Raw genomic sequence first — 12149 nt, forward strand, 5'->3', positions numbered from 1 at the left:
TTTTGGGTTTGTTTGTTTTTTTTTCTCTTTTTTTTTTTTTGTGCTAGTGCCACTAAATTTTCAAATGACCACCAAGAGAGATTTTTTTAGAAAAATTACATAAAGATGCATTTAAATGCAATGAGAACAGCAGAAAGATGCATGGTAGTTGTAGTATTACCATGCAGAATCTAGTTTAAACAATGCTCAGTGGATGCGTTCCAAATGTTATTTCACTCTCTGAATTGTCAGAGGCCTTAATCTGAAGTTTTGTGTGTGAGAACATCTGAATGCATACTTTTCTGGCACTAACACTGGGATGTAAATGGAATTTGAATGTGTTTTGTATGTGTGAATTCTGTCTCTCATGTTCCTAAGTATTAGTGCTCAAAAAGGACACATGAAGGTGTATTTTAGGGACAAGTGGAAGCCAGTTTTGAAAAATTTGCTCCTATAGATTTCCTGTATTAAAGGGGAAATTATGTGGTTGGATAATATTTAAATATTATTTTAAAGCAGTTTTTAGCTGGTCACAACAGTGGGTTCCAACAAAATAAGTCTGGGAACTAATTTCTTTAACGGTATGGGGTCCTGCTAAAAAGACCACTTCTCTCCTAGTCTGGGACTTCCACAATTGAGATTGGCTTGGTTGCTTGAGCTAACAGCCCTAGGTTTTAACAGAGAGGTTATCTGGTGTTCTCAGTGATCCTTTTTCCATTTTAGTTCAGTAGAGTTGAAAAGTACTTTCTCAGGGTCTCTCTGGGTTGAAGAGTGCACATAGACTAAGACACTTGAAGGTCAATGGTCACCAATGATATAAAATTATTCTACTTAACTGCCAGGGGGCAAATTTGTCACGTACACATGGGAGAAAGAAGAAGGACAAAATGCTGGGTCAGCTATAGGTAGTCAGGAAGTTCCTTCAAGAGGAAATGTAGCCAAACTCCAAACCTGGAGACAATGGACCTTTCTGTGCCTGCGTCCTGTAGATAAACTGCTTGGTTTGCAAAATAAGCAAGGAGAAGGGGGCAAGTAGATGAACAATAAGGGGTCATAAGAGGGGCAGATTATGTAACTTGCTAATTATGTATGGTAATGATGGCAAATTTTGGCCAATCATAGAGCGATAGATTATCATAGTCAACTGCATATAATGCTTTAGTGTAAGTGTTTTCTTTGTTCTTGCTGACTTATGAGTTCGAACCCAATTGCAATTGAAATAAACGGATCGCCCCTCTCGAGGCTCCTTGCTGGGCTAGCTGTGTCCATCTCTCCTTATTTCTCAGCTGGAACGGACAGAAATTTCTATGACACCAAGAAAAAAGAATGTTGAAAATAACTCTGCTCAGAATGCGAGTAGATTTACTGCATTTTTAATTCTACGAAAAGCAAGTGACATCAGAAGTCTTCACAAAAATAAATAAGAAAAGCTGTAGGAACAAAGAGAAAAAAATGTTTTAGGTAGAAAATCATCATCAGTGCATTTTCTAGAATTTACCACGTAAAGCAGAATTGAAGCTAGGTTAATGGTATCCACATTGTCACATTTTTCAAAAGATTTGAAAGATATTCAGTGCTTAGATGCCATGGTGCCTTCGAAATACTTAAGACAGATAGCACAAGAAACTTCTTCCAAATGATTTATTGCCTATGAGGAAAAACAAGAATGGAGAAATTGTAGTTGTTTGACATTTGTAATTCTATCCATAGATTAGTATTTCATTTGACGTTTTGTAGAACTGAACATAGAAATGTGTTATTTTTCCCCTAGGCCAGTGATAAGGAAAGTCTTAAATGAATGCAGTGATTTTTTTAAAAAAACCTGCTGATTATCCAAAGATATCCACCATAGTGAACTATCATATATGGATTCCCTGAACAAGACCAGATGTAAACTCCAAAAGCTCTTTAGCATTTTGCCCACTGAATTGGTGGAAGCTGTTCCATATGTGCACCAACTAACTGTACCAGTGCTGCCCCCATTTTTCATTGACTGCCGTTGTTGCAGCAGTTCCTGAGATAACCATTTTGCAGACCATTCGAGCGCATGATGTATTTCTGCCTCATTTCTCCCTTGATCTCTTTGTGGCCTTTTCGGTTCTTCCATTTACCAGGCATGACAAATGTGGAAATTTTCTGTAATAATATTTTTATAAGCTGTCTCTGACACCATACCTGATCACCCTCATTATTGTGTCACCAACATCATAAGATGTTGTGCACCAGATGCCTGGCTGTGTCCACACCCTGACAGATAATCTTCTTGAAATCTCTATGCTTTTTGGGGTGTGGCAGAAAAACCCAGAAACCTTAGCCAACCACCTCTAAAACTGAAGAATAGTTGGCTATTCCTGGGCACACTCATTCCCTTTGCACTCTCTGCCAATGTGGTCAGCCTCTGAAATGTCACTAGTTTCATGTGTATACAAATAACTTTATTGAATTTCCTTGTCAACTGGGCTTCTGATCCCAAAAAAACTACATCTTGTCTGGAAAAGCCAGTATATCAGAGGGCCAGTAAAGGAACAGCACTACTAATCTTTGCATATCAATGAAAGCTGACAGGAACAAAGTGCCAAGAATGTAGATTATCCCTGCCAAAAAAGAGCTAGTATTGTTCTCTTATTTGCTTTCAGACTGGCCAGGTATCACGGATCTACAGGCTTTGGACTATGTCCAGCCTGTAACCAGGCCCTTGGGAGTGACCTCTTTAGTGTGCCAGACCCCAAGGACACACACAGTTCTTCAGCCTCTCAGGCTCTGAAACTGGGCCTTTGGGCACCAGCGATCCCTGTCTTTCTCTGTGGTTTCCTGCAGCGAATCCAGCCAAACCAGACTCCTATGGGAGACTTGTACTCTACTCCTTCAGGGCTCAATGCTCTCCGTACATATTTGCAGCAATACTAGCCAGCCTTTTCAAAACAAGGTAACTATTTGTTAGTCCCCTGCCATATAAATTCTGAAAGTCCTTAGGTTAGCAAAGAGAGGTAAGGTTAAGACAGAGATCAGACTGGCCAACGCCAGGCCAGGGCTCCCTGGAGGCATGCTGCTGGTGAAACCATCTTGGCTCCTCTTCTCTGCTCTGTCCCTTTGTCTTTGGCTTCGGGTATGTGTCTGTGTCTTTGAGAGCTCAGTTTTTAATACAGCCATCTATTATCTTGTCTTTATTCTCCAGCTCCAGCCATGCTATATTCACATGTTCATCTGCCTCTGCAGCTAATCTTTGGTCATTAGGTTTCCCACTGTCTCTGTAGAGTCTTCCACTCAAGTATGTTGATTCCAGCCCAGACAGTCCTACTGGCTATAGGTCTCAAATAACTGGCCTTATCTCCCAGAGAGAAAATGAGTTCTCCCTTCTGCCCCAACCCCCAAAAGGGTAGCGATGCCAGACCTTGGGCATAGATGTGCACAAATATTCATGACTGCATTTTTCTGGCGTTTATAATGAAGTGAAGCAGAAAGTTGAGGAGTAAAATTCTCTTTTTAGGAGAAAGTGAAAGCCAGTGTGATGAAAGCAAAAAAGGCTTATAGTCACTTCCTGTGGTCTTTTGTCCAGTCATTCACCCTCTCCACCACAGAGGTGTGAGCAATAAGCACAAACTGAGAAGCCCGCTTGTATAACTAAACCGGGATTTGAGTATTGAGAAAATGAGGACATTCTACCTACTTTGAGGACCTTCGTTAAGGAGGGAAACTAAAATCTTTTTATCTCTGATGTCCCCTAAATACCTTCAATGAATAGGTCTGAGCATTAGCCAACAAGGCTACAAAATTAATTTTTTAAAATATGTTTCAAAATGCACCCCTTTTTTTAATGTAATTGATCTTAGCAATATGAGCAAAAGACACTGCAGGGAATTCCAGTTCCTCCTGGCAAAGAATATTAATGAGCCTCTGACACTAGAGGGATCCCCACTGGATTATAATTTTCCTCATTACAGTTTTTGAGATCTATCTGTTAGCTAGTTTTTAATTCATTTAATATGTGCTACATTGATTTTGTGTAGAGCTAATATTTTAATTAGAATGGAATGCAGTATTAAGTCAAATGTCTCACAGAAGCCTACTATGATAAATAAACTTGATATTTTTGATGAGATCACAAATTTGGTTGATAAAGTAATGGTTGACAAGACCTATTTTCCATAAAACCACGTTTAACTTTAATTATAATACTGTCTTTTAATTATTTACTGATTGGATCATTTATCAGCTTTTTCAAAACTGTGCCCGAGATCAATGCCAGACTACCCGGCCCATAGTTAATCAGGCCATTCTGTATAGCCTTTTAAAATATTTGCACAATTTTCCAGTTCTTTAGAATTTCCAGAGTGTTCCAAGATTTACTAAAAAGCTACATCAGTGACTCAGGGGCCTTCTGCCTATTCTTTTAAAACTCTTGGGTTTCACTCATGCTACCACTGGTATGTTTTACGAAGCTGTTTTCACTCAAAAACTGGTCTCCTCGTTCTGGAAAGTGTTTTGTTTTTTTCCTACCTAATGGCCCTAACGTGGTGCCCTCCAAGGCAGAGAGGATGGGATGGTCAGTGTAACAGCTTTCAGAGTAGCAGCCGTGTTAGTCTGTATCCGTAAAAAGAACAGGAGTACTTGTGGCACCTTAGAGACTAACAAATTTATTAGAGCATAAGCTTTCGTGGACTACAGCCCACTTCTTCGGATGCATACAGAGTGGAATAAATATTGAGGAGATATATATACACACATACAGAGAGCGACCTGTCCTCGCTTACAGACAACCCCCCAACCTAAAGCAAATACTCACCAGCAACCACACATCACTGAACAAAACCACTGACCCAGGAACCTATCCTTGTAACAAAGCCCGATGCCAACTCTGTCCACATATCTATTCAAGTGACATCATCATAGGACCTAATCACATCAGCCATACCATCAGGGGCTCGTTCACCTGCACATCTACCAATGTGATATATGCCATCATGTGCCAGCAATGCCCCTCTGCCATGTACATTGGCCAAACCGGACAGTCTCTACGCAAAAGAATTAATGGACACAAATCTGACATCAGGAATCATAATACTCAAAAACCAGTGGGAGAACACTTTAACCTGTCTGGTCATTCAATGACAGACCTGCGGGTGGCTATATTACAACAGAAAAACTTCAAAAACAGACTCCAATGAGAGACTGCTGAGCTGGAATTGATATGCAAACTAGATACAATCAACTCAGGATTGAATAAGGACTGGGAATGGCTGAGCCATTACAAACATTGAATCTATCTTCCCTTGTAAGTATTCTCACACTTCTTATCAAACTGTCTGTACTGGGCTATCTTGATTATCACTTCAAAAGTTTTTTTTTCTCTTACTTAATTGGCCTCTCAGAGTTGGTAAGACAACTCCCGCCTGTTTATGCTCTCTGTATGTGTGTATATATATCTCCTCAATATTTATTCCACTCTGTATGCATCCGAAGAAGTGGGCTGTAGTCCACGAAAGCTTATGCTCTAATAAATTTGTTAGTCTCTAAGGTGCCACAAGTACTCCTGTTCTTTTTGTGTAACAGCTGATGCTTTGGCCTTCCTCTGCTAACTGTTGCACAAGAAACTCAGGTGGAGTTGGACTTCACAACATTCAAGGACTGTGCACCTCCACTTTATGCAGTGGAACTTACCAGTTCTGTTGTGTCCCTCCAGGGCCACAGAGTAGGAAACTAGAATGACCCTTTAAACAATATTTGCAGGAGCCAAAACAATAAAGGTAAGATGAAAGCATAGCTACTCTAGATATAGAGTGTGTGGGAGTAAGGAGACCTATAGTCAAGTAACTTAACCATTTCTTGGTTCTGCCTAAGCAAGTTCTTAAAAACAAACAAAAAATCCATTCTAAAATATCTCTGATCTGATTTAAATTTTTGTTGCCCTTCCCCATGAATTTAGCTCAATTTAAAATTTCCTGCAGTTCAGTTACCAATTCTTCCTCATGCTACTAGGCCAACTAAACAGCTGTCATTTTTTCAAACTCATTAAAGCGCTGATCCAGCAAAGCAGATGCATAATTTTAAGCTCATGATTAATTTTGTTGACTTCAATAAGAGTAAAGGCTAAAAGACTTAAAGTTATGCATGTGTTAAGAGCATTTCTAGGTAAAGGCCTAATTTCCTTGTTTGTGAAGTAAAAGAAAAATGGAATAGGTGGAGAGCAATTAGAATATTGGACTTCAGCCAGCTAGAGGCAAGAAGTACAAGGCTGTGGGAAATTATACTATAGATAAATACATTCTGTTTTCCCATATTTTTTCCAGTTTTCATATTAAAGAAAGCAATAAATCAAAGTTTGATTTCTTCCTCTCCCCACCACACAAACACCATTTATCATGAGCTAATACAGCAGTACAGTAGGACAAGCTGTAATGTGCTTCCACTGTACTTGCAAAAAAATAAACACTGAATTTAAAGAAACGGTCTCTCCCAAGAGGGAGGTATATTCTGTTGTGGAGTTTGTGATCAAAATCAGAAAACTTTTCATTTTAAGAATTTGGATTAAATACTGCTCCTCTGAGTTTTCTTCTAATGTAAAGACAGTTATGGCTTGGAGTCAAGCCCAGAGTAAGGGACAGTATGATGTGTGAGGTGGGGCGTAGTCTGCGCAAGGTTGTAAGGAGGTGCTTTGCATTGTACCCCTCTGTTGCTGTACCAGACAGGGTACAATTTGGCCCATAGTTATAGTCTTTAAACTGTTACACAATTTAAAATATTTTGATTATGCAGTCTTTTACTTGGGTCCTGATTCTGCACCATTGACATCAGTGGGAGATTTACCACCAAGTCTTCTGTTTTAGTATTGGGGAGAGAGGGAATAACATTATGTAACATGATCCCTTGTACATCTGATAGTATATTACAGTGTCTCTCTTTTTTTTTTTTTAAGTGGACCCTGGGGGGAAATGAAAAGTTGAATCCAACAGAGAAATATTCCAAATGTTATGCTAAAGGCTGGGAAAAATAGCCTGGTATGAATAACTCACATTATACCAAAATATCCTCTTTTGGGAATGTTGGGGAAACTTGTGAATGCATATTTTATGTATGTCCTGCAGGAGTAGTAGTAGTCTCTTTGCATTAACCTTTTCATCTTTTACATTTACTTTTATTTGATAGAAACGTTAAAATGTGTTATTTAAGACTTAACATTGGGTCTCTACTTGTTAAATCCTTATAAAATACTGAAAATGCAACAGGTATACTTCATCTAACTCCTGGTATGAATAGTGATTTATCTCACTTGACAGCTTTGGGATTCCAATCCTTTCGTCAGGTAAAGAAAAAGAAATCTGAGGACACAGCACACTGAAATGTTTTACCAGCTTGTTTCATTTGATTTCACAGTTTCTGATTTTTTTTGTTTAATTCTTTGATTGAAAAGTATTCAAAAAACTGTCAAATCTAGTCACATGTGAGAACATTTTGTAATTGTGATTTTGAAAAAGCTGCATTAAATAGAAGATAAAAGCTATAAGGTATTGTAAATGAAGAAGGGCTTGGAGCTAGGAGATCTGTAGTTTAATCTCCTGTTTCGGAATTATTGCCTTATAGTACCATTCTTCTATATAGCACTGTAATGGGGCGCATGCAGCTCTTCTGGGAGAAGCATAAATTTATAAAGGGTTCTGATAGAATGTAAATAACTGAAATTTTCTTTAGATAACAAAAAGTGTTATTAGATGTTAAATATAATATATTTTTGTTTGACTTGCAGAGAGCTACTTGAATGTTTCTTGGATGCTTCGAAAATGAAAGAAGCAGTGGATTTTTCATCTACAGCAGCCGCATTCATTAAAAATAATGTTCCAGATAAATACCAACACATATTTTCTCTAATGGTAATTTTAAAATATATCTATCTCTATATATTTATATCTGTATCTATCTAATCTATAATATTTAAATTAAGGATCAGAATTTGATTCCAGAACTAGCAAAATGCCTGTGAAGTCAGTGAGAGTTTTGCCAGCATCATGAATAAAGGATTTCAGCACTTTAAAAGTGGTTTATCAGAAAACATAAAGATCACAAAATATCCCAGAATGCAGTTTCTGGTAAATTTTATTATTGAATTTCTCTTTTCCATTTATCAGAAATTTCAGAACTTTGAGTATAACTGAAATAACAAATAATGCAAGGTAAAGCAACGTAGAACTGATGTACGACAAAGGCAGATATCAACAGTGAAAATAATTTGCATAATTGTTCATTTTGCTGTTGTAGGCTAAAGTCAGCCCTGGGGTAATGTCACTAGATTTTTGCACCATGTTATTCTTATAAAACAATATTATAGGGATAGCTACTGCTAATAATAATATTTGGGGATACTCTATGTTAATAACTTAATAAGCATAACTTGGGTTAATAACCTCTTCTTCATCCAATATATTAATTAGCTTAATTTACATTTATTAGCTCATAAATAAAGTAACTCAAGTTAAACTATTTAAATATGAGAAAGTCCTATTTTAAAAGGCAAAATTTCCAGAGCAGCTAAAGTGTTTGGGGAAATGAATGAATGAACATGAGTGTATAGGGCAATTCTTTATTAAGTGTACCTTATATTTCCCATTATACAAATTTTTCCAAAACATTTCTTGGGGAGCTGTAACATTTCCATGGTTTGCAACAGAACTGAAATCTGGCAAGGGAATGTTTGAGGTCACAGAAGTACCTCTTGTGGTCTCCCTTAAAATCCATTTAGATTTGGCCAAGTATCAAATTGTTAAAAATTGCCACTTGCAATCTGTATTCTGCTTAGTAGAGCTTGCTAGAGACTTGCTGCTAAAATTGATTACCATTGCACTGGCACTAAGCATGTTCCCCAGTATCTCACTTCAGTGTGCCTCTGATGGATTCTCTTCATCTTCAAAATGCTGATTGTCCTAGGATTAGATGCACTGTGCGTGAACTAGGAGACTATGAGATCTCAACTCATGTCCACTAATTGATAATAATTCTGAGCTCTTCACATCCTTATTGTTTGGCAAGACTTCATACCCCAGGGAGGGATTACAAAATGGGGCAATAGATCCCAAATCTTTAAAATGGGTGCAGGAATCTTTACAGTTGTGATATTAATGAAGCAGTAAAATGGAGGCAAAGCCAGGCTGTGCATTGTTAGCTGGTTGGAGACACTGTTGAGAGAAGCAGCCTGGAAGTAGTTCAGTAAAATGAACATAAAATGTTTTTAAAATTACACCTGGATTGAATGTCTGAGCAGTGCCACCAAGCTTTGCACTCCCTTTAGTGCTTTAGTAATAGCATAATTGATTCCAGGAGCCGTGTACCCCATTCAGCTTTTAAATAACATTGCATGAGGAAAAATACTCTGCAGGGGATAAACAGAGAATTCTTGAGTGGGAGATGGGTCAGGAAGGAGATAAAGAGATTGAAGAAAGGTAATGCAGGAATGGAAGAGCTTTTAAAATAACCAAAAAGTCTATTGGGGGTAGAGGGAAGCTAAGCCTTCCTCACAAATAGGAGGAACAAAGGGTGAGATGGTTGGGAGGACGGAGTGGCAGAGTGAGGTGTGAGAGAAGTTGAGGTGGTCATGTTTGTTGGCATGTGGAAGGTGAGTACAATAGGCAGTAAATCAGGGTAAATCAGAGCAGATGAATTTGCGTGCTGTGGTTAATGATATATAAATATACAGGTGTGTGGCAGTAGTGGTACTGTGTTCATCCACAGTAACTAGAGGAGACTGTTTCAGAATCACAACTTTTAAATAAATGCTTTAGTTAGTATTTTAAATCAAATCCTAATAGTATATAGAGGTTTAACTTAATGGGCCAAATCCTCAGGTGGCATAAATTGGCATAGCCCTAGTAGGTAAAATATTCTTGCCTGTTATGCAGGAGGTCAGACTAGATTATCACAATGGTCAGGGCTAGTGCAAGGAAGTTTTGCACCCTAGGCGAAACTTCCACCTTGCGCCCCTCCCCAGCCCTGCGGCAGCTCCCCGCCCCCCCCCCGCACTGAGGTGCCCCCCCCCCCCGCGGTAGCTCCCCCCCTGCCCTGAGGCGCCTCTCTCCCGCGGCAGCTCCCCACCCCAGCTCACCTCTGCTCCGCCTCCTCCCCGAGCACTCCGCCCCCGCTCTAATTCTCCTCCCCTCCCAGGCTTGTGGCACCAAACAACTGATTGGCACCGCAAGCCTGGGAGGTGGGAGAAGTGGAGCAGTGATGGTGTGCTCGGGAAGGGTGTGTAGCAGAGGTGAGCTGGGGTGGGGAGCCCTGCGGCAGCTCCCCCCCCCCGCCCTGAGGCACCCCCGTGGCAGCTCCCCACCTCCCCAGCCCAGGGAGCCGTGTGACAGCTCCCCACCCCAGCTCACCTCTGTTCCGCCTCCTCCCCGAGCACGCCGCCCCCGCTCTAATTCTCCTCCCCTCCCAGGCTTGCGGCGCCAAACAGCTGATTGGTGCTGCAAGCCTGGGAGGTGGGAGAAGTGGAGTGGGGAGGGGGCGTAGGAATGCTGTAAAAAAAAAAATTGGGGGCACCGCTTTTTGGTGCCCCCAAATCGTGGCACCCTAGGCAACTGCCTAGTTTGCCTTAATGGTAGCACCGGCCCTGACAATGGTCCCTTCTGGACTTAAAATCTATGGAAGGAAAAATGTAGTCGATGAACCTACATTAATTTATACCAGCTGAGGACCTGTTCCTTTGTGGTTTATTAAAATGGTGAATTATTTTGTTACAATTTTTGTAGGTGCATCACAAACTAATGAACACTTCCCAGATAGAGGAAGACATACAAAGCTCCATCAGTTTGTCAGTCATTTATAAAATTCAAACAATAAAATCGTAAGTATTGGAATCAATCTGTCCTTTTGAATTTTGATTTCTGACAATAAATATGTAAAGCCAGATCCTAGCTCCTGCTCTGGTGGCACAAAGCAGCTTGTAAAGCCAGCTTAGCTGATCACTAGAGGAATCTTCTCGCCTAAAGGAATCCTAGAAATCTGGGTGGCATGAAGAAGCCATGATGAATCCAATGCCACCCCTCTCCCAGCACCTAGCACAAGGGAAAGAGGTGAAATGGTCCATTGGGACAATGTGCCATTGTGTGAAAATTATGCTGAGGCCCCAGAACTGAGGTAATTTAAAGATGTCTTAAAGTCATCATTGCATAAATGTAGCTGAGTACAGATAACTGTACATAAATCTTAAATGAGGAGAGAGAGAGAATTGTGGAAGTCACATCTTAACTATAGGGGGCAAGTCATAAAGGGAGAAATCATCACCTATAGATTTTAAAAATTTTAAAACAAAGAACAAAACACAGGCATCTAGACCTTGCTTTCTCTTAGCAACTGCCAAACACAACTGAGCCCATGGTCCCAAAAAGTTAACCACATAATTTTCCCTACTTCTCAACCAAAGAGCCATTCATTTAAGGGCAAATTCTCTTCTTATGTTGATAGAGGTAATTCTGGAATAACTTTTGCTTATGTAAATAAGAGCGGAATTGAGCACTCTTTTCTTTGAGCCCCTTTTCATTGCCCATATGTTCAGTTTCATGCTCCATCTCTAACATTTCTCTCACTCTGAAGTTTCCTTTTTGTTTGGGATTCAAAACATTTTTCAGATTCCATTTGAATCCAGATTATTCAAGATATCCAAGTGTATGCTGTTCACGTGGATATTTTCTTATATGACGTCTTGTTTCTTGGGAATCCTTAGCTATTTCTTGCCACGTTGCTACGTTTACTTTCATTTTGAATAATTCTGTTACAATAAGCAGCAGTACATTCCACTTAAATGATGAGGTAGAAACATTACTGTGATTAGGGTTCATACAATACATCTACAGAGAAAAAAAAAACAAAAAACAAAACCCACAGAAGTGAGCCTCAGAGCCTGGGTCAACTGACTTGAGCCCACAAGGCTTGCACTGTGGGACTAAATTTATCGGTGTAGACATTCAGGCTTGAGCTAAAGCTTGGACTCTGAGACCAAGTGAGGAGGGAAGGTCTCAGAGCCCAGGCCAAAGCCCCAGAGCCTGAAAGTCTACACTGATATTTTTAGCCTCATAGTGTGAGCCACACAAGTCCGAGTTACTCTGACTCGCTGCCTCGGGAGTTTTTTTGCAGTATAAGTGTACCCAGAGTGTTACAGAAGAATATTTGAAATATTTATTTTTCTGATT

The 12149-nt window shown here is 39.8% G+C and overlaps 1 protein-coding gene across 13 annotated transcripts in view; it reads left to right on the forward strand.

Moving 5' to 3' along the window:
* Positions 1–12149, forward strand: part of CFAP46 (cilia and flagella associated protein 46) — a 182418-nt gene that overhangs the window by 10470 nt on the left and 159799 nt on the right. For all 13 annotated transcript variants that reach the window (XR_010589285.1, XR_010589286.1, XM_065552129.1 and 10 more), the window contains 2 exons: positions 7721–7844; positions 10710–10804. Coding sequence is in view for 11 of the 13 variants with exons in the window: in XM_065552129.1 (XP_065408201.1) it covers positions 7721–7844; positions 10710–10804 (219 nt within the window). In the remaining 2 variants the exon portion in view is untranslated. The remainder of the gene's footprint in view (positions 1–7720; positions 7845–10709; positions 10805–12149) is intronic.

Source organism: Chrysemys picta, chromosome 7, assembly GCF_011386835.1.
Source record: "Chrysemys picta bellii isolate R12L10 chromosome 7, ASM1138683v2, whole genome shotgun sequence".
Taxonomy (NCBI): domain Eukaryota; kingdom Metazoa; phylum Chordata; order Testudines; family Emydidae; genus Chrysemys; species Chrysemys picta.